This window comes from Periophthalmus magnuspinnatus, chromosome 5, assembly GCF_009829125.3.
Source record: "Periophthalmus magnuspinnatus isolate fPerMag1 chromosome 5, fPerMag1.2.pri, whole genome shotgun sequence".
Taxonomy (NCBI): domain Eukaryota; kingdom Metazoa; phylum Chordata; class Actinopteri; order Gobiiformes; family Gobiidae; genus Periophthalmus; species Periophthalmus magnuspinnatus.
Window position 1 is genome coordinate 29,137,107 of NC_047130.1, and position 25,525 is coordinate 29,162,631.

Here is a 25,525-nt window from a genome sequence, read left to right on the forward strand (position 1 = left end):
GGACATTAATGGAGATGCACAGTTATAGTCTATATAAAAAAAGCCACATCGTAGATATAGCATGCCAAATAAGGATCAACGAGGAACTCAATGCATTGATCAGACAGGAAATAAAATGTGTTAAAATATATCAGCTACAGTACTCGTGTGAATTGTTCACTGTATTTTAAATGTTTGCATTCACTCACTCAAAATGAAAATAAAAATGCTGATTGGTAAATAGTAGCTACTCCTGAAGATATCCCGCTTTGGCCAACTAGCTGCAGCAAGTGATTTTCCACTGTTAAATTTTAACAAAACATGCCACCTGGGTATTAGATGCAAGTTATAAAAACAGAAACAAAGCATTTATATATATATATATATAAAATGCATAGACTGCCATAAAAGAAGGTGCAATTGAATTGCATATAATATAATGAAACATTCTGAAGTAAAAAATTCAAATGAGAGTTTTTAATGTGCTAATTCACTTCCCTTGTGCACCTGGTGCTGTTTAGAACAAACCCTTATTGCAGTCAGTAAAATAATGGCTCAAGAATATTATGCCATTATGTTATTTTAAATAAGAAATGTCATAAAACAATCTATATTTATATCCCTCATATATCATAATCTATGTTTTAGTAAATGCTATATCCATGCCAGTATTTAACAATACTTAATAAAATTTCATTACAAAATACATATTTTTGACATTTGTTCCAAAAGGGAACAAAAAAAAACAAAAAAAAACACACATTTCAGTGGCAAAATAATTATTTCATAGAATAGCTTACGTTATTTTACTCTAATAGAAGCACTTTTCAAACTACAGTCCCATAAAGTTTCTTGCCCTGACAACAGTACTGTATCACAAGTCCTCATCCATATCAAAGCTGCTTCGACGGCTGCTCGTTTTGGAAGGCCCGGGGGACAGAGGAGAGAACAAAGGCTCTGCTCCCCCTTCAGGAGACAAGGTGCAACCATCGTCCATTAAAATATCGCTTAATCCTACATCAGGATAGAGTGCAGAGGCAGAGGTGTCATCCAGCTCTGCAAAGCTCAAGCTGCCCAGGTCCAAGGGGCTGCTGATAGTGACGCCAGCGGGAGAGTCTGAAGAGGGCGGGGACAAGAAGGACGGGGGCAGTGACTGTCCAATAGCAACGCGTTCTAGGAGGTTCTGAGCATTGACTACCCCAGCAGCCAAAGGCGCGGACTGGCTGCTCTGAGGGACTGGCTGTTGGAGGGAGGGGTCAGTGGTGAGACCGGGTGACATGGAGGTGCCAGGGGGAAGACCGTGGAGCCGTGCCTGCATTTCCAGTTCCTGAAATTAAAATTAGTTACATAATAAAATGGTTATGTGTCATTGTTTAGAAAAACAATAAATCAAATTAAGTATTCTTTTTATGGTTGGGTGATGCTGATATTTAAAAGTATCCTATGAAACTTTTCTGGGGGCTGTCCACCTGTTGCTCTCTATCGAGTATTGCTGAATGTTCCACAGTTTGGCCTTTTCTAGCTTGCATTTATTCATTCACATATGTTTTATAGTAAAAAAAAAGTCACTTGAAAATAATGCATTCTAACTAAGTGTAGTAACACAGATCCGCAATGTGGTATAAATAAGTTCATGCCATATTGTGGGGCATTCTAGGCAAAGCAATAATATGTCCATATAGACAATGTAGACAAGCAGGAGGCTTGTCTACATTGTCGAAATGTTACATAGTGTCCCTTTAAAACAAAATCTAATACTTACTTAATACTTACTTAATACTTACTGAAAAAAGTGATTATTCTGATGGCAATACTATGGAAAAAGAAATTAGCTCAAAATCCAAAAACAGAATTTTATCCCCTTGACTTAAAAATCTTTTTGTTATAGACAATATACTTTATAATTGTGAAAAAAAGCATGACCTTTGAAGGACACCTTGGAACCATTTCATCATCAAATAGGTGTTTTCATCACCAGATGCCATCAGAAAAGATTATAGGCCAGAAAACTATTTTTAATACAAATCCAATAAGTAATCAAACCTGGATGCGTAAAAGTAGAGTGTGGTTTGCTTGCTCCAATTTTTTCTGACGCATCTCGATGTCTTTAGCTCTCTGTTGCTCCTTCTGCAGCTTCCTTATGTAATCCACAGATGCCTTGAGGATAGTGCCCTTATTCCATCGCATCTCTCTGTGATACAGCATTTATACAAATATATATATATATATATATTTAAAAAAAGGATCTCATTCACCATCTTAATTCACCATTAAGATTGTCAAAACTTACGGGTCATTTGACTTTGGTATTAGAGTTCCCAGCTCCTTTATCCGGTCATTAATGTTGAATCGTCGTCTTCTTTCAACTGCAGGAATGTCAGAAATTGTATTTAGTAAATTAAACTTGTAAATGATTTAGTAAATTAAACTTGTAGATTTGTTATACAGCAAAATCTAACACTGAACTGACTTACTGAGGTTATGGTTGTCTTTTTTCTGCCTTTCTTTTATTAGTGCTTTGGCATCTGCCTCTGAAAGAATATTATTGTTACAAACAACACTGTGTAGTTCTTTAAAAGCATTTCCTCAAAATATGATAGTACCGACAAAATAACACACCTGTAAGCGTGATAATGAAACAATTCAATGTAAAATCTGAGTGCCTCTATCACTTTTTTTTCTTCAAAACACACCTGTTATTTCCCTTTTAATTTTTGGAAGATCAGCAGGACATGAGTTGCTGACAGTGAGTGTAGGTGCAGTCATTCCAGGGCTATGGTAAACGTCCAATAAGTTTCCAGGGAGCTGTGAAAAACATAAAACAGTATTTCAGTAATAAAGCAATCACCAAATATATAAGGGATCTGTTCTCCCTTCTTATCAGAAAGTGATAGTAACCAGTTCCTCCAGTTTCTTTTCAGCAGCACAAAGAGCTTAACCATTTCCCTTGAACATCCCCACTGAATTTTAACAAAGAAAAAGTACAACAAATAAAACACAAAATGTTAATTACCTCTCTGTGCATTTTTTTCTTTTCCTCCAATAACATGACCATAATTCTCATGTTTAGCTCTAAGGCTTAATTTTAGCCTGTTGTTCCGAGTCAATATTAACTTGTTATTCTGTCAGCTCTACAAAGACTTAGACAGTTCTCTTGCTTCTCCCTGATCTTGAGATATGGGCCTCCCACACCCCGCCCTGGCAGCACTTCTGCAACGAATAGTAGTGCAGTGCCAAATGTGCATGTTTACCTCTATGACACCACTGAATTTCACACTCAAAAGACAGTCCATTCAGAGAAAGTGTAACTGGTTGGCTTATTTGCAAACCAAAGCATTACAAGAGAGTAAAGACAAATGTTAAGAAGAAACAGTTGTGTCTGCTTGCTGTTCTTACCGTGTTAGGAAGTTGAAGACCTGAGTCAATCAATGTAATGATATCATCATTGAAACTGGATTCAAGACTGATTATATCATCGATCACATCGTCAATCTAAAACAAAGACAATACAAGAACTTGTGACAAAAATCAAGAGGCAGACAGCAATGTGAGGCCATTACCTATGGATTATTCAATATAGGTATGAAGATGCTTCCAAAAGAGTGCGCTACTCCTGTGTGTTATCAAGTAGTTTTGTCATCTTGCCAACGATAAATTGGATAGGTTGGATAAATTGGATATACGAGTATTGATATTACTTAGAATTGCACAGTAAATGAGATCAGGAAGAAAAGTTGAAAGAGTGGTGCAGTATTTAACAAGCTATTGTGACATTAGGCCAACAAGACTATGACAAGAGGCATGCACATTCACAGCAAGGTAAATTGGACCTAAGCAAATAGAAATTAATTAGGCAAGATGTGAGCAAAATCCTCCAAATTACTCAAGAATACAGGGGTGACTTGGCAGGATTGTGTAAACTTCTGTAGCAGCAAATTAAACTAGAAGCAAACTAGGTAAACTGTCATTGTCAATTCAGGACTTTTGCTTACTTCCTCTTTGTTGGAGCCAATGTTGAGCAGAGCCATAGGACTGTTGGGGGCACTACTGGCAGTGGGAGCAGCTTCAGGAGCAGAGCTGGACTGAGGTGCTGGTGAGACACGCAAGGTCTGAGAAACTGCCTTATTGCCCAGCGTGGTGGAAAGGTACTGCTTCACCTGCTGCCTCTGTGCTTGCTGGATGTGATATTTTGTGGGGTTTTCCAAGTGTGTTTGCACCTGTTCAAAAATAACTCACATTTCAATATTCATTTATTTTACTAATAAAAAACAAACAAACAACATTTTAAAACATTTTTAACTCTTACTTTTAGCACTTCCACAGGCACCTGAGCTGGTGGTGGACGATCACAAGTTGGGGGGAGGGTGACGGAGATGGCTGGAGTGGAGTCACAGGGCCGCAGCTGGGACACAGAGGCCTGTTGCTGGGCCTCTCGCCTCTCCTGCTCCTGGGCCTGCTCTCGCATCAGCTGCTGCCGTAGCAACACCCGCGACGACATGTCTCATTCGACTTGGCAGATATTTAAATGAAACTAAAGAACACAAAACGGGGTGTACCGGGTGTAAAAAGTTAAGTAATGTCTAAATATCCCGTTTCAAAAAACATCAGCGCCGAATACTTTTTTCTAAACAATCCACTTATCCATTAACTTAAAGGTGTCAAAACAGACCTCCGCAGTTAAAATTAGCTCTGGCATGAATGATACAGTGTGTTTACAGGAGGTAGGGAGAGTATGCTCCATGTGGTAAAGGTGGTTTCACAATTGGAAGGATATTCAGAGGTGAGAAGTACTTAGTTACACTTACTTGAGTAACTTTTTTTCTTTTAATGAAATTGTACTTCAAGTAGTTTTTGGGAACCATGCATAATTTTTGTTCCTAGCATAAAATTTTGTTTGACTTAACAGTAATAATAATCAAAACAGTATTCTTGCTTGAGTAAAAGATTTATTACTCTGTGAATCTTAGCGACAAAAGCTTTATGTTGACAAAATTACATTCTTGTGCTCCTTTAAAAATACCAGATTTTAGTGCTTTATTTATCGTTTAGTCCACTTAAATTAACATCCATTTATATATCAGTTTAGTTAGTACATACTGACAGTAATTTCTAGGACCAGTACTTTGTAGTGAGTAACGTTACTTAAGGAATAGTACAATGTTTCGAATAATGTTCATAACATTAGTCAAATAATCAGTTCTGTTTATCTGTGCATGACTGAAAGGTTTTTATTATGCACTTTTCTCCTTTAATGTTAATTTTATGATGATTATTTGTGATTATTTATGTTTTGATTTGTTGTATTGTGATTTTAATGTCTTTTTTTATTCTGTAATACACTAAATTACCTTGTGTACGAATTGTGCTGTACAAATAAACTTGCGTTAATCGAAATCTTAACTCGAGGAGGACAGCCCTGTGTGCGCGTACTCTTCGATTCAGGTATCAAATGTCCACTTTGCTTAGTTTGAGGAAGAATATCATGCACATTCATACGCTGGCCAACAACAAATGTATAACGTTGTTAATGTTAAAGTTAATGTTATTGCCAGCTGGATTAACTAACAAACCTGTGTGCTCTTTTAATGAGTTACAGCACGGGGATACCACATGCCAGAGCTATTTCCAATATAAGCACATCTCGTAGTCTATTGTAACGCTGGGTATTACATTCGTATGTTAAAACCAGGAGTGTAAAATGTATTTATTTGCAGTTTAAATAATAGCGATGAGTCTGATCAGTGGTCATCTGCACTGAACACAGTTGACAGCTCTCACAGGGGCCCATTGCAGCGGGCAACCTTATTTAAACACACATATATCCGTGTGATATTCAGAAGATAAGCTACTTTAAATGACAAGACATTATGTTAACTTCAGTTACAATTTGCTAATGTTAACACACATAAGAGGAAGTAGCCGTTATCCAACTCAGCAGCTAGCATACCATCGATGCTAACGCTAATGCTAAACTGTTATATAATTTCACAAGATACAAATCGATACGTACGACAGCTGAATAATGTCACGCCCACAAATGTCAGTCTTTACGATTCTTTGCCATTTTCCTTCACGTGGCGACAACAGCGAGCTTCAACAATGGCTAGCTTCGAGCAGTGTTGTTTACTCCGGGCAGACTGACAGCTGAGGTCACTCGACGCAGTACGTCACCCGGAAGTGATCTACTGCTCGAGCCAAATTACTACAGTGAGGGGTTTTTCTGCCATCAGAGGGAGTTTCCACAGAGGGACCGTGAGTGTTTGAACATTGACAGATCAAACTAATACACTAGAACTTTATGTTATACCAAAAGTCCTACAGGTGGTATTCTGTTATATGTATCCCACTGCACCTTAGGACTCAAAGCAAAGACCCCTTTGATTGAAATAAAAAACAAAACAAATAAATGTCTAGTTTAATTTAATAAAAAATATCAAAGATTGAAGTTCATGGCCGAAGTTAGAGTGTCTGAAAGCTTCACAGCGATTTTATCTAAACAAAAATAAGAAAAAAACATTGAGAAATTTAGTTAGAACATCAGCTTATAGAACACAATTTAAAAACTGAAAAAATAAATACAAACCAGCTCTTTTCTGTTGCTTTTTCCTCTTCTTGTTTGCAGCCACAAGAGCCTGTCCTTGTTGCAGAGGATCCATACTCAAAATATCTTTCAAATCAGGGGCTCTGAATGCACATGCAGGTAAAACACTTTTGGATTTTTGAGATTTAAACTCCACAGTCATAGGCCCAAACTGTTAAAAGACAAAAAATAATAATATTTCAGTCACCATTAATTGAGAAATAAGATAAGATATGCCTTTATTTGTCCCACAGTGGGGAAATTCCAGTATTGCACCGCACAGTTAAAGAACAGAAGGAAAATGTTACATGCAATAAAACAAAATAATAGATAAATAGCTTATAGTAATTAAAAAAATAGACTAATAAATATTAATGACCAGACCTACCTCTGGATCTCTGTCATCCTCCATAGATTCTGTTTCATCCTTGAACTCAGCCTCTTCCATAGTTTTGTTTCCTTCAATTTCTCGATCAAGAGTCGATTCACACAGGTCACCCTGGGTCATTCCAGAAGATTCAATGCAGAATCCCATTTGGGCATCTTCAGTAACTGACTCTGAAGGAAACAATTTGAAAAAAAATGGGTGTAGGCCTACAAGCAAATATGTACCTAAACAACTGTTAGAGCCCCATGTCAGTAGTTGCCACTATGAGGCCATCAACTGAGGCTAATATGATAGGTCAGCTGAAAATACAGGCAGAAGTTGCAAAGACCAGCTGAACGAAACCAGAGAGAGATCCTTTATGTATTGAATATACTCACATCTAGCTACCCAGGCTAATTTTATAGAGATATAGCTGACATTTGAAAACTAATTATTCTATGCTTTAGCTGCCCATTGAACTCAAACATGCATAGGGACTTCGCACTTTCATACCGGCAAGAATCTCTTGATTTCCCTTTTCCAACTCATCCCAGTCGAAGGCTTTCCCCATTTCTGACACAATCTCTGCACTGACATGAGTAGGGAGAGTGTGTGTCTCTGGAGGGTGGGTGAAGTAGCTTATCCTTCCACTTAAACAAAATAGTGACTTATTAGCACAAAATATTGACTTATTAGCACAAAATATTTCCTAATGATTTGCATTATAAACCCCACTGACCCTGTCCAGTCCATTAATACACCCTTTGCAGCTTTGTCAGTATCAGGTAGGCCTCCTTTTCTTAGTTTGCCTTGACGACGAGCAAGTAGTGCCAAAAACTCCAAAGCTGTGTGAAAGTCTGATACTCCATAATGTTGCATGATCTGTAAACACAGTTGACAAATTACAGCCTTTTACAAACAAGTCCCCATTTTCTTTTAGCAATAGAAAACAAACCATTTCTAAAGACAACTTTAAGAATATTGGGAAACAACTCATAATTCACAATGTATTTAATGTAGGAAACTTCCAGTTACCTACAATTGTTGGGCTTTTGGGAAGAACTGGCTTAGAAGATTGAACTTACTTGAGCTTTGTTACAGCGTCTAAGGATAGCTTCAACTGGTGGAAGAGGATCAACCAGCTGTTCAATTTTCACACAGTTACGAAGAATTATTGCAGCATCTGATGTGGATACTGCCATGACAATGCCAGGGCAATCCAACAGTTTAATATGTTTATCCAAATGTACTTCTTGAAGGCACCTGTTAAAGACAGCCCAGTGTTGAGTGGCCATTATCCAACAGTGCAGTTACAAAACACAAGATACTCTGATGTGTACAAGAAAACAACACAAGGGGCTTGATATACTCCCAAAATGTTTAGTTGCTTTGATTGCATAATACATTATACTACTTACTTGGTGACACCAGGAGTAGCTCCAACATTACATGCTCGAGCCCGTTTTAAACTGTTAATTAAACTACTTTTGCCCACATTAGGAAAACCTAAAACAAAATGGAGATATTATGGCTCAATGTCAAAAGTATGCTTAAAAAAGTATGGATATGCTACTTACCAACAACACCAACAGTGATGGCAGTCTTTATGTCCAAGTTGCGGCAGTAATTGCCAAGTAGTTTCATTAAGCAGTCGGCACCGACACAAGCACTGCTGCTGAGAAGCTCTTGAGTGGCTTGTGTTACCGGCACATTACTGCGTTTCTGATAAAAATACATTTTTATGTTAGAGGTATTATGACATTTTGTTTCATGCTGCCAACATTAGCAGATGTAGTTCTAAAAAGGCGGCACACTACACACTATTAGACAATATGAGCATGTAGTAAATACAATTAGGAAGTGAGTGTGTAAAATGCGTACCAAATTCTTATTCTGCTGCTGTGTGGATGCTTTGAATGCCACAGTAGGGAATTCATTACGGAGATACTTAATCCATTTTTCAACTATTTCCTTTGAGACCAAATCTAGAGTCACATAATATTATGTACATAAGAGAGGACATTGGCATTTCCAAGACCTAACTAGTATGACATCATAATAAAAAAAACATACAAACCAATTTTATTTAGAACCAATACTATCTTCTTGTTGGTTCCACTTTGAATAACTGCTTGTTCCACTTGGGGACATCTGCAGCCAAGTGGGTCACGCACATCCAACACCTCCAAGATAACATCAGAAGCCTCAACAACCTTTGGAACCAAAAACAAGATTTGAATCGCAAAAAAGAAAACAATCAGGCTTAAATACACTAAACTGGGAAATATATTAAAAATACCTTTTTGAACTCTCTGTAATATGCTTTCCGGGAATTTTCATTTTCAAAATTAACATTCTTTTCTAAACTCTGCATTTCTGTTTCCTGTGTGCAACCAAATACATTAAATTAAATCTGAAAAAAAAAAGATTTCTGTGAGAAAATCTTCTCAAATTTACCAACCTTAAGTTCAAAGTCCCTCTGGCGTTGCAAAATATCACTCTGGAAGGTTTGCAAATTCCTTCTCTTCATCAGTTCTCGTTCTCTAGACATTTTCTGTTTTTCTTGGAGGTCCTGAAGCTAATAAAGAATCAACAAGTCAGACTTAAAAAAAAAAAAGAAAAATGTATTAAATTTCAACTAACAGTCAATTACCCTTTGCCTCCTAATTTCATCAGGATTTCTGTGGTCTTTAAGAGATGCCCGCTCTGTAACTTTAGTTTGGCCTGAAGAACCAATCTTCTGTCCATCTTTGCCAGGCTTTGATAGGGAGAAACCAAAAAAATTACTTTTTTTTTTTAAGAAATCCATGTGGAATTAACTTGACATTCACAACTGATACTAAATAGTTTGTGACAATTTTTATGTGTTTTACAGCACAAATCAGCTCAACTTATTTATTTATATATTTATTTGACAGGGACAATGCAATCTGACATACCGTAGTTACAAAATGAACATTGCAGCTGATGTGATGCATATAGAGTTTATAGCAAGAGCTAAACTGTTGTGGTTCCAGTTAAGTCAATTCTTTATGGTCAGATTGTGTTAAAATAAAGCTCAAATTAAAGTCTAACAGACAGAGCAATGTCTGGAATGTTGATTATGTCAGCCGCAAAGTATCACTAAGGCATAATTCCTTAAAGGTTCCTTTGAGTAGGCAAATTTATTGTCAAATGTGAAACCATTAAAACAGAATATTGTTTGAAATGTTAATGGTTAAATTCAAATATGATCAGTAGACATTATTTTGGTCTCATGTCAAGTCTGAAGCCGATTGCACTAAAGTTGTTGTTATGTTCCACAGTAGAGCATTAAACTCAATGGAGATATGGTGAGCCAAGCCAAAACATGATCTGCGGAGAGGTGCGGCTTCTCATAGTACAAATGCATGCTTTGCAAAGTAACATTAGCAATCAAATCAAAAGTTACATAATGCTCTTTAAAATCCAGCCATAGCAGTCACAGCACTGCCCCAGTGTCTGGGAATACCTTAGATTTCCAGAGAAAACCCAGCCGCTTAGCCCGTTTCTGTTCTGAAACGGTCAAAAAACACACACATTAGATTAGATAAACAATGTCATGTCCACCGTTTAGATTCTTGTAGTTGATACGTACTTGCTTTAGACATTACTTCAGAGCGCTGTGGTGCTTCTTACTTCACGTGCATCTAAGTGCGCATGCGCACAATCCGATGACGTCTTTTTCTGCTGTTGGTAGAACACTTTAGAGACATAGCGCCACCTTTTGAAACGGGGTGGGAATAATCACAGCAATTTCACAAAGTAATTGACTATGTTTTGTTTAAAATAAATACTGTAGGCCATAATATTGTATTTTAGACATTCTCAGTGGAGACACCAGGACAGGTCTGGCAATAATAGTCCAACATTTCTGAAGATCCAAAATCTAACAACAAAGGAAATGGTTTATATTTAAAAAATTCTAAACATAAATTAAATAATCAAATAGGGAGAAAGATAAATTTTTCAATATATATTTGTTCAAATGAGTAGGCTTATAGTCTATATCGATTAATACCTAGCATCTCTTTCAGCCACAGCTGCCTAGAGTAGACAGACCAAGGTGAGGTCTGCCCTATTGGCCCAAAGGTTGATGAAGTCACTATGTACAAATGATAACATGCTAAAGTGCCATGACAGTCCCACAACATCAAACCAAGTGGGTTCAATGTTGTGGGACTAAAGTGAATAATACCACAGTTGAAAAAGGGGTACATAAGTTTCACTTCTATATATCCTTGATGCTACTTTACTCCTTATTTTAACTTGGCATTTATATGTATTATATGTATAAATGTATTTGAAAAAAAAAAAAAAACATCAATCAACAACCAGACCTGACCAATATGTCCCTTAGTTGGGACACAATGATATGAGCCTATAATATTTGAGTAGGAAAGAAGCACCAGGTAACAATGCAAATAATCTTTATTATGATGTTTTTTTTTTGTTTGTTTTTTGTTTTGCCAGAAAGCTATATTTACTACAAAAACAATGAATGTCAGTAAACAATAAATATATGCTGTACAAATCACAATTGGTGACCATTGTTCCCCAAAATGGTTATCATGGAAATTTACGCAGGAGCCACAGAAGAAACTTCTGTTTTTGATGTGGACACCTCAGAACCATCATCAACTTCTTTGCCAAACAGCTGCATGATGCATGTGCGGAACTGAAAAATAGACAGAAGTAGATCATAATGTTTTTGTCAAAGAAGTAGTAGATCAAATGTGGTACTGTGAAGTCTTCTACCTGTCTGTTCATGAAGACATAGATAATAGGGTTGTAGATAGTGGCGCTCTTAGCAAAGTACGCAGGCATTGCTGCAGCCAGAGGGTGGAAGGAATATCCAGGGTTAGCCGCAGCAAAGCAGGCAAAGAAAGTGTACGGCCCCCAGCAGAAACAGTACGCAAAGATCATGACCACCACCATTCTGGACACTTCCTTCTCAGCCTTCTGAGTGGATTCAGACTCCTTTTGCTGCATAGCAACCTGTAGATGTCAAAGCAAAGGATAGTCTAAGGCACGGCTCAATTAAATGCATTCTAACAGGGCCTTATTAATTAAATTACAATAATAGTATATAAATCTATTTAGCAAAGAAGTGAAGGATACTTAACTTGAAAATAGAATAGACTTAATTTACTTACAGAGTGAATAGCCCACCAAACGGCAAGGTAGCACAAGATGATGATAGCAAGTGGGAGGATACAGCATGTAAGCATCAGAACAATCATGTAGGACTGCACACCAGGGTCTTCGCTTCCACTGAACACATCAGGTCCACAGGAGGTCTTCAGTCCATGAGGCCAGTACCTGATCAGAAACTCTAGTTAGTCTGAAATCCACATCAGTCTGTTCACGCTGAAGACATAATACTACCTGCTCCATCCAAAAATAGGGGGAGCGCACCAGATAGCAGACCAAACCCAGGAGAAAATGATTCCAGCAGAGGCCCACTTAGCATCAAATTTAACATTTCCAAATGGTTTGCACACGACAATCCACCTCTCCCAGGAGATGATTGTTAGAGACCACAAAGCAGCAATACCTGCAGGTACATGAAAAAGAAAATGATATTTGACCAAAAATAGAGCTCATATCATTCTCTCATTGTGTTTGACTAGTTACCACAGGTAGAGACAGTGTAGCCCTCGAAGATGCACATGGGATGTCCAAGGATGAAGTAGCCAAAGAATTGGTTGCACACACTAATGGTGCTGGCAAAAACTGTCTCTCCAAGATCAGCAATAGCCAGATTGACCAGGATCCAGTTGAGAGGGTGGCGCAATTTCTTGAATTTGGCTGTGGCCACCAATACAAGACCATTTGTGAACACCGACGCAACAACCACAAATAACATCCACACCGTGGAAACGTTGTAAACCCATCGGGGGGCAATATGGTAGTTGGGACCCTCGAAGGGATCTGAAATACAACGTAGTCAAATTAAGTGGACTTCAGCCACTCAAAAATGTTTGCATGCATTTTCCATTTATTTCACAGTTTAGCTCTATGTGACAATAAGCAAAAACATGCAACCCTGGAACATACCTCTTGTGTTGTTGCTGTTTGTGTAGGTAAATGCGGAGCCCCTTGTCGTGTCTTCATGATACCGCCTGGCAGCGAACACCTGTTTGCCCCACTCCTCTGCCATGCTGCTGTCTGTTGGTGGAGGCCCTGTTGAAGCTGGACTTTTGTGTCAAACCTCCTGGAGCTCTGGTAACACTCTCCAGACTTGAGCTTTTATACGCACGCCTCTTGAGACCTTTCTATTGGATTAACTCACATTGGTCAATTACCAGTGTTCATGGATCAGTAATTAAAAGTTAACTAATGAGGTTAAGATGTGCGTAAGATGTGAGATTAATCTCATTAGAAATAGGATTTGTGTATGTCTAAGAATTAAGACGATACAGGAAATGAAAAATGTTTGGCCTTTTTTATCATTTGATGAATTAGTGGATACATTTGCAAATATGTCAGCTCAATTTACTCTACATCGTAGAAGACTCTTTAACAGTTACTGTGCATTGTGTGAGAAATGTTATTGTTTCACATGCAATCATGTAGAAGTAAAAAAGCAAGGCCTAAAAGCAGTTGTTAAATAAGGTTTACCATCAGTGTTGCTGACGTGTCAGCCCTAATCTAGATTGTTGAGTGCAAGAAGAGCAGGCGACCCTGCACAAGGACAAGACTGATGTCTGGATTAACAAATAAATCCAAAGAACTTTCTTCACTTTTAGCCTGGCTTTTTGATGTATGGACAGTGCCAGATATAATTGGCTCCTGCATGCGAATTTGCCTGACCTATCTTAACCTCAGAATACAACTATTGCTCCATCATAACCAGTGCATATATATCCTTAAATGCATTGGTTATCCTCCTCAATTCAAATTCCACACATTTCATATACATTTGAACATAAAAGGTTTTGGCCAGAACATGGCCACTTGGTCAGTTTTGATCTACACCGTCAGTGATTAGGGAATATGTTGTTGTAACATAATTACTTCTAGTTAAATTCCATGAAAACAAAAACAAGTGTTGCACCTAATTGGACTAGGCACTTTAAATCAATGGATCCGGATGGATTGTCTTTGCAGCTCTGGGAGACTAAAGCACCTTGAGATCGCCATCTGCCCTAGTTGGAACACATAGCGCTTGTTTGATCCACTTTCTTCAGTTTTATGGCAGAAGAGAGTGAAAAGAGAAATCAAATCTGACCTCAGCAAGGACCTCTTAAAGGAGTGCAAAGACACATTTCATGATGTGATAAAAATAATCTTGCTATAACTGCTGGCCACAGAATATTAAAAAAAATCATGTCATACACAGCTATACTTGCAGTTTTAGTGAGGAAACCAAAGAGCCGAGCAGCAGAGCCAGGCCAGCCAACTGGACCCTTGGCACAGATGAGGGGTTCAACAGCCAAAAAGGGACGAGACAGGACTTCCTTGTCAATTTGGCCTAGCTTTAAGGGTGCAGAATATAAAGCCATTTATTGTACAGAGGCTGTAGGATTTTATAGAGATTTAATCAATTGAAGGCATTTAGTTTTATTTCCCCAAAACTGTTTAAAAAGTGAATCAACAATAAGACCACTGGGTGGTCAAGGTTTTTTCAGCATTTAGTCAGCAGGAGTGTGTCAGCCTCTGCAAAAACATGAGTTTTTATAACCGTTGCTGATTGAACCGAGTGGTCATTGTTTATCCATATATACATAAATGAGCCATTCTAGCTGTATAATGGTCCATGCTCATGCTTGGATGCATACTTTGTGCATTGGGTTTAGTTGGGTTTGTGGTTTGTAGTTTGTAGAATTCAATACTGTAACAGAGCAGCCTGGCACTGGTGGTCCTCGAGCTCATCCAGGACTTTCCTTTTATGATTTATTTAGTCCTAGCTGTGGCAGAGGAACATTTCTGATCATCACATTAGGGTTCTCAGAATTCAGATTTATTATTATTTATTAGTCTATTTATTAGTGTAAAATGAGTAAAACAAATGGCTAATACTAATGCTAATTGCATGCATCAGACCAATGTTACCTACCTCAGGATTATTCCAAAGTAACACAGGTGTCAAAACACAACAGGACAAGGTGTGTCAGGAGGACAGAAAAGGCATAGTCTACAAAGTTCTTTTGCATGCACTCATCTTAATACCGGTTTCTGACTTTTTGCTCACTAGAATAGTTAAAATGCCTGATGTTAGTATGTGCTAGACTGTGCTCTGATAAAAGTCACCATCCGTCTCAACAGTGAATCCTCCGTCTGTTTGAGCCGGTAATCACTGTAGGATTATGCGGACCAAGTCTTAACGAATTTAGAATAATGAGAGGTGACATGCATGTATCCGTAAGACCCTTAAGTGCTTTAGGACACTAGTTCAGGTAAGGGGACTGCTAAAGTTACACAAAGCTGCAAAGGAGCTCCCTGTTAATGCCCTAATTCCATGTGCTTTATTCCACATGTGATTTCTGCCTCACATAACTGGTCTGCATATTTGATGGCTTCTTCGTGGGAATGCACATCAAGAGGACCTGGATCGAAAAAAAAAAGTTCTTCAAGCTGCTGTGATTGAATTGTTATTTTTCGCCATGCTCAGGTGTGATGCCCTGATTTCTCGAGGGTATGTCTGGAATTCCGCTAGTTCTGAGCTACTTGTGTTGAATAAAAGTTCACTACTAGCAGAACTCGGATTTGCTCCCGACTGCCTGCTGAGGAGGTCCACTTACACCGATGTGAGCTGAACTCTGCTTTTACACCAGTGTGGTATGAGTTCATCTCTCATTAGTGTAACGCTTTTTCAATCAAGGTTTGTATAAATATGCTTGCTTTGTCTTGAGGCTAGATGGGCCTAATAGATTGACTGATTTATCAAACTATATGGCTGATTTTGCCTTTAGAAATGTTTAATCCAGCGGTAGACAAAAAAGTTATCAAAAAAGTTGAATAGACTTTTTGTTAAGGCCTACCAGGCTTTGTGTTTTAGGCTCTGAGCTTTCAAAACCACAATATAAGCTTTTATCGAGTCCCAAAATTGCATTGTTTTATAGGCCATGAGCAAATAATCTAAATATATATTGTTTTAATATGAATAAAAGCCTAATATTCTACTTGCATCAGAGTAGGAGCCATGTTATATCCACCTTTGGTCAAATAGGATACACAGGCTAAAACATCAGATTTAATGTTGTCATTTTAAAATAAAATAGGCTACTTACATGTCATATTATATTACACTTACTGTCATATTGCTCCAGTCAATGTTCACAGCTTTTGTCTTATTGTTACTCAGGCAGGATGCTTATATTTTTTTCTTGTGTATATTTTTTTTCTATGACCACATTGGAACTACGTTAAATTATTTTCAAGAAGCTACATCGGTGTTCTGTGTGTTCCTTCAATTTCACTGCACTTCACAATACTTGATTTCCTTTTCTTTTACTTTCCTCCTTTTCCTAAAAGCAAACTTCAAGAAATGTTCATTAGCCTGTATTTGTGTGCATCATTTTAGTAATTACACTCATCAGCATAAGCCATTCAAAACAAAAACAAAGCATAACCTTCTCTATTGAAGTAAATAAAAGAAGTGAGTGAATCTACTGATAGCTTTACAGGTTTATAATAGTCAATGTTTTAAATATAGGAGGACATGAAGCAGGCAGGTGAGTGAAAGCAGACGCACTTGACTTTGACGTCCAATCAGAGCAGACGAGAGGCAGCAGAGGGGAAAGAAGAGAGAGAGGGAGAGAGGGAGGGGAGAGGAGGGCAGCAGGCCTGTGGTTTAGTATGACATCTAGTGGCAAAAACCCTATTCTTCAGAACAAAAATAAAATATATTTAATTATGAGCACAGTTATTATGATGTATATTCATACATTGAATAAATATTGCCAAAAAGTTCATTTAATTCACCCAAAATACTTGTATGTGTTAAAGTCAATAATGTATGTCTAAGATTTCTGTCTATATTTCATAGTGCCCCTTCAATATTGTCATGTTTTGTTTCTTGTAAATACCTTGACCCAAAATGCATTCTTATTTTCAGAGGAGGAATGATCAACTGGACACACTGTTTATAGTAATAATTATTTAATTCAAACATTTTTTTTGTATACATTATTTTATCAGTTGCTCATTCTATTTGTATAATACATTACACATATATAATTCAATTCATTGCACACAGTAGTTGTATGTATTTTAAGCAGGTCCCACTTTGGACACTTCTGTGGCAGATGAAGCTGTGGAGGACTCATCGCTGTCACTCATTCCCAGCATCTGCTTTATACACGAGCGGAACTAGATAACAAAAAGATGAGACATTTAATGTGTTATAGCAGGTTTAATATAGTATTTGATGTTAAATAAAGGCACCTGTTTATTGAGCAGGACATAGATGACTGGATTGTAGACTGTGGAGGCCTTTGAGAAACAGGAGGGGATAGTGGCTAATCTCAGGTCAAAAGCCTGTCCACGATTGTTAACCACCCACAGGGCGAAGGAGGCATAGGGCATCCAGCACACCAAGAAGCCTAGCACCATGATCACAACCATCCTGGTCACCTCCCGCTCGGCCTTCTGGGTAGAGACAGACTCTGCCTGTGCTTTTGCCGTCTATAAAGAAGATATATAATTATTGACAGGCATGCTCTCAAATCAATTATAAAAATATTTTTTTCACTATTCCAGTAACGTTTTGTAAATTCTCAAAAGCATGTGCATGTGATAATGCAAGATAAAACTAAAATATCTTTTAAAAAGAAAAGGTGGTATTCTGAAGTAATGCATTCAGACTATAGATATGACCATGGTTTGCCAGATTTCATTCTTGTCATTGGGAGCACTGACAACGGAATAGGTCTCATCTGCTACAAATGTGACGCCTGCTCTGAGTCACTTAGTTTTAAACGCTGGAGCTTACCGATTTCACTATGAGCAATAGGTGCGAATAGCAAAACAACATGGTGCAAAAAGGGACAGCAAAGCAGAAGCAGAAGAGAAACATCACATAGGATTCATTGTTGTACTTGTTGTTAGTGGTGTACCAGTCAGGACCACAGGAGCACTGCAGACCCTCTGGGATGTACCTGCAAAGTATATGGTCTGTCACTATTTTATTTGAATACATAGTATTCAGTGAGTAATTGTCTAACCTGCTCCATCCCACCAGTGGAGGAACTGCAGCGACTAGACCAAAGACCCACGTGATGACACAGCAGATGATGGCATGGCTTGGCTTGAACATGAAGTTTCCCAGTGGTTTGCAAACCACCAGCCATCTTTCTAATGCAACAATCGCCAGAGACCAGAGACTCACCATACCTGGAGGCACATGCTATTAATAATATTTACTTTGCCAAAAAAAAAAATAAGAAGGACAATAGAAAATCACTGCAGCAGTGTTCTGGCATTTCTGATGATGAACGTACATGATATACATGCTGTAAACACACTGGATTGTGGCTATGCTATATGTTATTGCTATATGTTTGAGAAAGTGAGTGTGGGACATCCACTGTCCCACATGAACACTCTCAAACACAATCTCAATGAGACGCTGTCTTGGATGGATCACTTTAGTCTGAGAGCCAGCTCTTGTTTGGTTCAGGTTTATTCTGATGGTGAATTAAAAGCTTTCATAGAGAGACTTTATACTTCTTCAAATCACGGCCAATTAGTGGAATTTACCTCAGGTGGACTGAAGAAGGTGTACAACCATCATAGCCATGATCAGGAGAGATTGGAGGATCATGCAGTAAATTTATTTGAGCTGGTTTGTATGGTGTAAATACATTGTGAAATGGTATGTTTACATTTTCGCACAACTAAATCTAAATCTAAAGTCATCTCTGTAGAAGGCCATTGTATATTGACATTATGACCCTGAACAATATTCTTCAGCCACATGTGGATGGATGCAGGAAGGGCAATCACCATAAAACATGCAAACTCTTTGTGCAACTGGTTTGCCATGGCGAGAAAAAATTCTATGCCTTACCTCCAGTGGTTGCTGTGAAACCTTCGATTTTGCAGGCTATTGGTCCCAAGACCATGTACCTGAAGGCAAAGCAGAAGAAGCAAGTAAACGATCCAATGGTGGACACCAACAGGTTGGCTAAGGCCAAGTTGACCAAGATGTAGTTGAGATGAGAACGCAGTTTCTTGTACTGAACGGTGCATGCAACAGTCAGCATGTTGATGCTCGTGCCTGCCACCATCAAGAAGAACATGAAGGCAGACAAAGCATAGAAGAGGCCCGCGCTGCCCAGATGATCCTGTGGCACCAGAAATGGGCTGAAAGCAGTGATGTTCTTGGTCTCCAGAGGGATGGGGATCCAGAAGTCATCATGGAACTCCATAGATTGACTGGCTCTCATGTTTTTGTGCTGAAACACTGAACAAACCAAGGGAAGTGCCACCACACGCAGTTACATGGAACTGAAAATAAAGGGGTCAGCTCTGGCTTTGTGCTTTACCAGATGAGTTAAACCTGCATTTGTAGGAATTTATAGGAATTTCATACTACTTAACCTAATTGGATGAGCAGAAAGCTACTAAGGATTTGGTGTACAGAGTATCCACACACAACTGAATTTACCACACGTATACTGTGCCACCTTTTGACCAAGAAGAATTAAGATGCCAGGGATTATGCAGTTTATCATGACAATACGTCTATGTGAAGAAGATAAGCTGGCTGAAAGTGGAATGAGGTCATTTGAGGAAGAAATGACTGCACTCAGCATGTCCTACAACCTAGATATTAAAACTATAAGAACCAGAAGACATCTAGGTGTTTAGATGTCGGCAGATGCAGGCCCTGGTGGCATGTGGATCAGAAGCGGTGCACATTTACCCAAGGGGACAAGAAATAATACAAATACAAAATATCTGGACCAAATACCGATTAATGTAAATTTGCATTAGCTTCTGTTGGAAGAATGGCAATTTGAAAAAAATGTAAACCTTCTTATTTTTCTTAAAATGTTTGTAAATGTTTTTTAAACTCTGACCTAATCTAACTGCTGTAGCACTGAGGGGCCGGCCCAGTCTATAACCAGACTAAGCAGCTGCTTAGGTCCCTGAGATCAGCAGAGGGCCCCAAGAGCCCATATTTTATATTGAAAGTAATATATCAAGTTTTATTAAAATCAGGGCTTTGTTTGTTTCTATAGTAGCAAAATATCTGCTATAGGTGAGGGCAACTATGTGTTTACACCGGTGCAAGGACCCTTTATAATGTAAATGTAAGCCCACTGTCGCCAACTGGAACACATTAAAATCCACCAGAAACTTGTCCAGAATTTTTGACCGTCCTTATATGTTTATGTACTGTTCTTGTGACTATAGTAGTTGTGACATTTTGGATGTTTTCAATCTGATGTTGGTCATATAAATACAAATACAATTCAAGGTGATGAGAGCAGAGTCATAATATTGTCAAATGTGAATCATCAATAGCTGAGTCAGGACAGATCCACTGCTGGGGCCCCAGAGACAAATTCAGCTTAGGGCCCCTTGAAAGCTAGGGCTGGCCCTAGCACTGAGATTCCATTGAAATGTAAATAAAATGTCAAATTATTAAATTTACTTTTTGCCATCATATGTCAAGACACATTATTACTATCTATCTGTATGTACTTGTTTTTCTTATTTAATTTAGCCAAGTAATAGTGGTGCATGCATATTTTCTTTAATGAGAAAATGACTAGCTGTCTTGGTTTACTACGTTTTAGAGCAAGTTTCTATGTTTAGAAAAATGTATTTAAGTAGTATATTTATATATTAACAGTGGCATTTTCATACCTTAATGCATGTCTGGCATCAACAAATAATTTCATCAGCATCGTTGTGCATAAGTCTGTGCACTATAGACACAGAATTTGATCTCATGATATTCTGTGTACAAACAACATATATAACCAATGCGTTTTAAACAGGTTAATCCCTCCAGCAAGGAAGAACAGGGTGGATTTGTGTGTAGCTAATCTGACTTTAAATGCTATGCAATCCAATAATCTGATGTATCGCTTTATAATCCTCTTGTAGATCTTAAGTCAAGCTGGAGGTTTGAGTCTTTTGGCACTTTGCCTTTTCAGTATGGTTACAGAGCATTTGATGTGAGGAATGTGTAATAACAAAACACACACAACTGTACCACTAAATAAACCCAGAAGCATGTCGTACTTGCCACCTTAACTTTTTATTTTTATTTTTTGTTTTTCAAGTCTTGCTGTGAAAAAGAAAAAGTTTCACTATCTGGTTTATTGCATAAATGAAACATACATTATATATTTACAACTGTAATAGTCAGGTTCATGCAGGAAACGTTTAAGCAGGGCCAACTTTAGACACCTCTGTCACAGAAGATGCTGCAGAGGAATCTTCATCATCTGCTCCACTCATCCCCAGCATCTTCTTCATGCAAGAGCGGAACTGAAACAAAAACAAATCATGACATGTCTGAACAAGGCAAAAATAGATTGTTGGAAGATATAATTTTGATATAAGTAGTCTTTAACTTGACTTTTTAAAGAATTGCACTGACTTCTACAAACAAAATTCAAATGAATTTACATGTCATGCAAACAGCAAGTACCTCTGATAGTTTTAAATATTTCAAAGAGAATATTGTCTTTACCTGCTTGTTAAGGACTATGTAGATGACTGGGTTGTAAACTGCAGAAGACTTTGAAAATACGGAGGGGATTGAGGCCAGTCTCAGATCGAAAGTCTCTCCACGGTTGTTGACCACCCACAGGGCAAAAGAGGCATAGGGCAGCCAGCACACCAAGAAGCCTGCTACCATGACCACCACCATCCTGGTCACCTCTCTCTCGGCCTTCTGGGTAGAAGCCGACTCGGCCTGTGCTTTAGCCGCCTGAGAGAAGAGTGCACAATCACAATCTGGCCATACTTGATTAGATATGGATAACATCCATTAGATCAATAGCATCTAGATGAGTTAAATGTATTTGAATACTGGATGTTTTGACAAGTTAAGATGTATTTACTGAGGACAACTATAACAGGTTGCAGGATAATTAAGCTTCAAGTAATAAGATTAGACTTACCTCATTGGCAAATTTTCTTAATTATTCTGCAACCAGTTATAATGGTCTTGTAACCAGTGAAATATTCTTCCTCGCATAAGGAATTCAATCTAACCTTGTTAAAAACACTTCAATCCAGTTTAAAAATCCAGTTCAAGTAATTTGAACCGAGCCTAGACATTATTTTTGCACATGAATTACAATAATAGAGATAGCCAATAGAGATCCAGCGGTGGGTCCAGGCAAAAACAAATGAAGGTGCATCTGAGTTTCAAAGGGAAAACATTTTCAGTGAGGTTGCAAAGCACTCTTTTGCACTCCCTGTTAAACAAAAAAAGTAATGCTTTAACACGTATATGTACTACTATGGCCACTTTTAATTTTTTTCCCTCTTTAAATATATTGGCCTGCCTTTGGTTATGATCCTTTGGTTCAGTGACAGCCATGTGTTCCATGATTACTTCAGTAGTGTTTTTGAAAATGAGATAATAAAACGTATACCATGAGTTAAGATTGTCACTTTTCAAACGTATATTTAAGCTCAAAGATGTTAAGAGTGAGTTATCTTACCATTTTCATTGTAATTAGCAGCTGGGCATAGCAGAAACAGATGCAGGAGAGAGGAACAGCAAAGCAGAAGCAGAAGAGAAACATCACGTAGGATTCGTTGTTGTACTTGTTATTGGATGTATACCAGTCCGGACCACAGGAACACTGCAGCCCCTCAGGGATGTACCTACAAGAATAAAATGATTACCCAATAACAACAATTATGGCCATTAAATTGAAGAAAAAAAAAGTTTTTAAAGTCACACCTGCTCCATCCGCATAGTGGAGGTGCAGATGCAACTAATGCAATAATCCAAGTGAAAATACAACAAGCCACAGCATGATCTGGTTTAAAGATGAAGTTCCCCATTGGTTTACAGATGACAAGCCATCGCTCAAAGGCGATCACAGCAAGAGACCACAGGCTCACCATACCTGGAATTGCAGAACATAAATCTTTGCATAGATTCATATATTCCATATTATGAGTAATAAAGTTATATTCTTACCTCCAAGTGTCACCAAAAAGCCTTCGATCTTACATACCAGCGGTCCAAAGACAAAGTATCTGAATCCAAAAGTGACGCAAGTAGTGGAGGAGCCGACCATGGACACAAGAAGGTTGGAAATAGCCAGGTTTACCAAGATGTAGTTGAGGTGGGATCGCAGCTTTTTGTATTGAATGGTGCAGGCAACAGTAAGAGCATTAATAAAACTGCCCACAGTAAATATGAAAAACATGAAAATGGACATTACATAAAATGTGCCAGGATTTGACAAGTGGTCCTGAGGAACAAGGAAGGGACTAAGAGAGGTAATGTTATTTGTCTCTAATGGGATGGGGATATAGAAGTCCTCTGGGAGCTCTGTAATACGTCCGTGCTTCATCTTTGCTTATCAGAAAGTGTCCAAATTTCATGTGCTACTCTGTATCCTGCTTGTTTGCAAAATATGGGAGCAGGTACATTTATAGGGCTGTCCCACTAAACTTTTAATTAGGGCCCGAGCACGAATGTGCAAGGAGGGCTTATAATTAACCTGGTTATCTCATTAAACAGTTCAGAGGTTTATTTACTAATAGGTCTCAATTACCTAGGGAGATTACAAAACAGTGAGGCCACAAATGCAAGGACAATAATAAATTACCAGGAGGAACTATAGAAATAAATTAAACTACAGACAAAAATACAAGAGAATATCCACAAACTTCTGAAACACTGTGCACACAGTTTAGTTTGGAATAATTGCGCGAGGTTACTTGTGTTACTTAGCGGAATGAATCTGAAGCAGCATTCAGTTGCATGCAAATCCAGTCAGCAACGCTAATACTGTTGCTAATCACATTCAGTATTCCCCCAGGTAAACTGCTTTATGCTGGTATTAGGATGGATCATCTCTACTTTTGTTACCCTATCAGGAAAAGGACGGATTAGAGACTGTAGCACACCCACGGAAGCATCTTCCTTTATTTTTTACAAGTAGGCTATACTTGTTTACAGGATTCAAAACCAAGACAGATCTTTGAAGAAAAATTTAACATTCCACTATACAAAACCTAATAACAAAGACATGGCCAAACAGAACCCAAAATACTAAGTTGGACTGTGGGCCTATTTTTAACCAAGTTAAAGAAAAGCTCAATTTATTTGACTAATTTCAAAAGCCAGTCATAATAAAAAAATAAAAAAGACATAAAATAAACGTCTGAATGTTGTGTAAATATAGCCTGACATATGGAACTCAACGGTTCTGCCCAATATTAAACCCAACCTGCTTATGGAAGGGGTATTTCCCATTAATTTTCTCATATTTTGGTAAAAAATTCAAATATTATTATTATTATTTTTTTTAAATAGCCAGTTTAAAATATTAATTTTATATCTTTTCAGTTTCAGAAATATTTCAAATGCTCGGGTGGGACTGTCCATGAGTTGGATCATGTAATATTGAAAAGCAAGTTTAAATAAAACTAAAGAACATAATATTTCTGCTTGTCACAATTCGAATAGTAAAGTTAATCCTGATCTAGGTTCTGGCCCATGACATGATGGTACCTTCAGTGATCAGTCTGCAAAATCTTTTCTAAGGCTCTTATCACAGCTAAACCTTTACACTAGTTGCATTAAAGGTATTACACTAGGTTAGTTTGTTTGATTTAGATTTTCTTGCTTCCTGACCTGATTAGCAAAATACCCTGGGAGTTTTCAACCGTTTTATTCACAAAACATAAACAAATAATATTTATGCCAATATCTCTGTGGATTTTTATTGGTTCAGATGTTTTTTCATGACTCTCCAAAACATAAAGGCTTATTCAATTATATAGCCTATTCATCTATTATTTTTTCAGCACAATGTGGCAATAGGCCTACATTTGTTAAAGAGCAGTGACAAGAATTTTAATCTTCATGTTATGTTAGCACAGCCTATTGCTTAGTTTCAGATGTTTTACACATTCAACATTTACAGGCCAATAATATTCAATACAGAAGGGGATAGTTAAAATGAATAACTTTGTGTGGGTTTTTGTTGAAAATTGAAAATGCTTACTTTTGTTGTTATTCTGTGAGTTCTAGGTTCTAGGCACTAATAGAAATTATTAGGTCCAACATTTGTGGATTTATTTACATTTTATATATTCTCAAAATACCCTAATAGCCAAACAAAATGGAAATCTGTCTTGCATCACCATCATCACATTCTAGACTCTGAAACCACCAATAATGTTGTAGTCTGCAATCAGCCTATCCTCTGTCAAGCGGTTTCACTTAACTTAATCATATATAACTGCATCTGTACAAATGTTCGTTTCTAGTGCAAGCGTCAAAGCGGACCAAGAGTCTGAAACATTAAATCAGAAGGGTTTTAATGAGTTCCACACAGGTAAAATGAACAATGAAGCAAGTGACTCTCCAAAAAGGACAGAAGAGAGTCCTGAGATGTGCATCTTGACAGCTTTTA

The 25,525-nt window shown here is 37.8% G+C and overlaps 5 protein-coding genes across 5 annotated transcripts; all 5 read right to left on the reverse strand.

The window, feature by feature from the left end:
- Window positions 1–359: 359 nt before the first annotated feature.
- Window positions 360–6,062, reverse strand: tfe3b (transcription factor binding to IGHM enhancer 3b). The gene is made up of 9 exons (XM_033966137.2): window positions 5,990–6,062; window positions 4,286–4,510; window positions 3,972–4,196; window positions 3,376–3,471; window positions 2,673–2,784; window positions 2,454–2,510; window positions 2,270–2,345; window positions 2,023–2,170; window positions 360–1,306 (listed from the first exon to the last, which is right to left on the reverse strand). Exons 2-9 carry the CDS (start codon window positions 4,475–4,477, stop codon window positions 854–856), a joined length of 1,359 nt encoding a protein of 452 aa, XP_033822028.1. The 5' UTR covers window positions 4,478–4,510; window positions 5,990–6,062; the 3' UTR covers window positions 360–853.
- Window positions 6,063–6,148: 86 nt separating this feature from the next.
- Window positions 6,149–10,612, reverse strand: gnl3l (guanine nucleotide binding protein-like 3 (nucleolar)-like). The gene is made up of 15 exons (XM_033966135.2): window positions 10,543–10,612; window positions 10,417–10,460; window positions 9,580–9,684; window positions 9,388–9,504; window positions 9,226–9,309; window positions 9,004–9,139; window positions 8,808–8,911; window positions 8,504–8,648; window positions 8,345–8,432; window positions 8,012–8,189; window positions 7,666–7,808; window positions 7,440–7,576; window positions 6,948–7,117; window positions 6,563–6,731; window positions 6,149–6,471 (listed from the first exon to the last, which is right to left on the reverse strand). Exons 1-15 carry the CDS (start codon window positions 10,553–10,555, stop codon window positions 6,413–6,415), a joined length of 1,692 nt encoding a protein of 563 aa, XP_033822026.1. The 5' UTR covers window positions 10,556–10,612; the 3' UTR covers window positions 6,149–6,412.
- Window positions 10,613–11,404: 792 nt separating this feature from the next.
- On the reverse strand, window positions 11,405–13,157 carry LOC117370687 (red-sensitive opsin). The gene is made up of 6 exons (XM_033966173.2): window positions 13,005–13,157; window positions 12,582–12,878; window positions 12,333–12,501; window positions 12,101–12,266; window positions 11,703–11,942; window positions 11,405–11,622 (listed from the first exon to the last, which is right to left on the reverse strand). The coding sequence occupies exons 1-6, from the start codon at window positions 13,105–13,107 to the stop codon at window positions 11,524–11,526; spliced, it is 1,074 nt and encodes a 357-aa protein (XP_033822064.1). The 5' UTR covers window positions 13,108–13,157; the 3' UTR covers window positions 11,405–11,523.
- Window positions 13,158–17,161: 4,004 nt separating this feature from the next.
- On the reverse strand, window positions 17,162–19,425 carry LOC117370677 (blue-sensitive opsin-like). The gene is made up of 5 exons (XM_033966159.2): window positions 18,961–19,425; window positions 18,116–18,284; window positions 17,884–18,049; window positions 17,337–17,576; window positions 17,162–17,261 (listed from the first exon to the last, which is right to left on the reverse strand). The coding sequence occupies exons 1-5, from the start codon at window positions 19,337–19,339 to the stop codon at window positions 17,163–17,165; spliced, it is 1,053 nt and encodes a 350-aa protein (XP_033822050.1). The 5' UTR covers window positions 19,340–19,425; the 3' UTR covers window position 17,162.
- Window positions 19,426–21,266: 1,841 nt separating this feature from the next.
- LOC117370675 (blue-sensitive opsin-like) lies at window positions 21,267–23,489 on the reverse strand. Its single transcript, XM_033966158.2, has 5 exons — window positions 23,074–23,489; window positions 22,831–22,999; window positions 22,586–22,751; window positions 21,604–21,843; window positions 21,267–21,398 (listed from the first exon to the last, which is right to left on the reverse strand). Exons 1-5 carry the CDS (start codon window positions 23,450–23,452, stop codon window positions 21,294–21,296), a joined length of 1,059 nt encoding a protein of 352 aa, XP_033822049.1. The 5' UTR covers window positions 23,453–23,489; the 3' UTR covers window positions 21,267–21,293.
- Between the last annotated feature and the right edge of the window lie 2,036 nt (window positions 23,490–25,525).

Excerpts from the sequence above, each read along its gene's own strand:
- tfe3b (XM_033966137.2), bottom strand. The coding sequence starts at position 4,477 with ATGTCGTCGCGGGTGTTGCTACGGCAGCAGCTGATGCGAGAGCAGGCC. Across the intron at positions 3,472-3,971 it reads TTGGCTCCAACAAAGAGGAA|ATTGACGATGTGATCGATGA; the intron begins GTAAGCAAAAGT and ends TCTTTGTTTTAG. Across the intron at positions 2,346-2,453 it reads AAAAGACAACCATAACCTCA|TTGAAAGAAGACGACGATTC; the intron begins GTAAGTCAGTTC and ends ACATTCCTGCAG.
- gnl3l (XM_033966135.2), bottom strand. Across the intron at positions 9,140-9,225 it reads ATTACAGAGAGTTCAAAAAG|GTTGTTGAGGCTTCTGATGT; the intron begins GTATTTTTAATA and ends TTGGTTCCAAAG. Across the intron at positions 6,472-6,562 it reads AAAGCAACAGAAAAGAGCTG|ATAAAATCGCTGTGAAGCTT; the intron begins GTTTGTATTTAT and ends ATTTTTGTTTAG.
- LOC117370687 (XM_033966173.2), bottom strand. The coding sequence starts at position 13,107 with ATGGCAGAGGAGTGGGGCAAACAGGTGTTCGCTGCCAGGCGGTATCAT. Across the intron at positions 12,879-13,004 it reads AAACAGCAACAACACAAGAG|ATCCCTTCGAGGGTCCCAAC; the intron begins GTATGTTCCAGG and ends GTTGTATTTCAG. Across the intron at positions 12,267-12,332 it reads CCTATTTTTGGATGGAGCAG|GTACTGGCCTCATGGACTGA; the intron begins GTAGTATTATGT and ends GTTTCTGATCAG.
- LOC117370677 (XM_033966159.2), bottom strand. The coding sequence starts at position 19,339 with ATGAGAGCCAGTCAATCTATGGAGTTCCATGATGACTTCTGGATCCCC. Across the intron at positions 18,050-18,115 it reads CCACTGGTGGGATGGAGCAG|GTACATCCCAGAGGGTCTGC; the intron begins GTTAGACAATTA and ends TATACTTTGCAG. Across the intron at positions 17,262-17,336 it reads ATGTCCTGCTCAATAAACAG|TTCCGCTCGTGTATAAAGCA; the intron begins GTGCCTTTATTT and ends TTTGTTATCTAG.
- LOC117370675 (XM_033966158.2), bottom strand. The coding sequence starts at position 23,452 with ATGAAGCACGGACGTATTACAGAGCTCCCAGAGGACTTCTATATCCCC. Across the intron at positions 21,844-22,585 it reads TGCTAATTACAATGAAAATG|GCGGCTAAAGCACAGGCCGA; the intron begins GTAAGATAACTC and ends CTCTTCTCTCAG. Across the intron at positions 21,399-21,603 it reads ACATAGTCCTTAACAAGCAG|TTCCGCTCTTGCATGAAGAA; the intron begins GTAAAGACAATA and ends TTTTTGTTTCAG.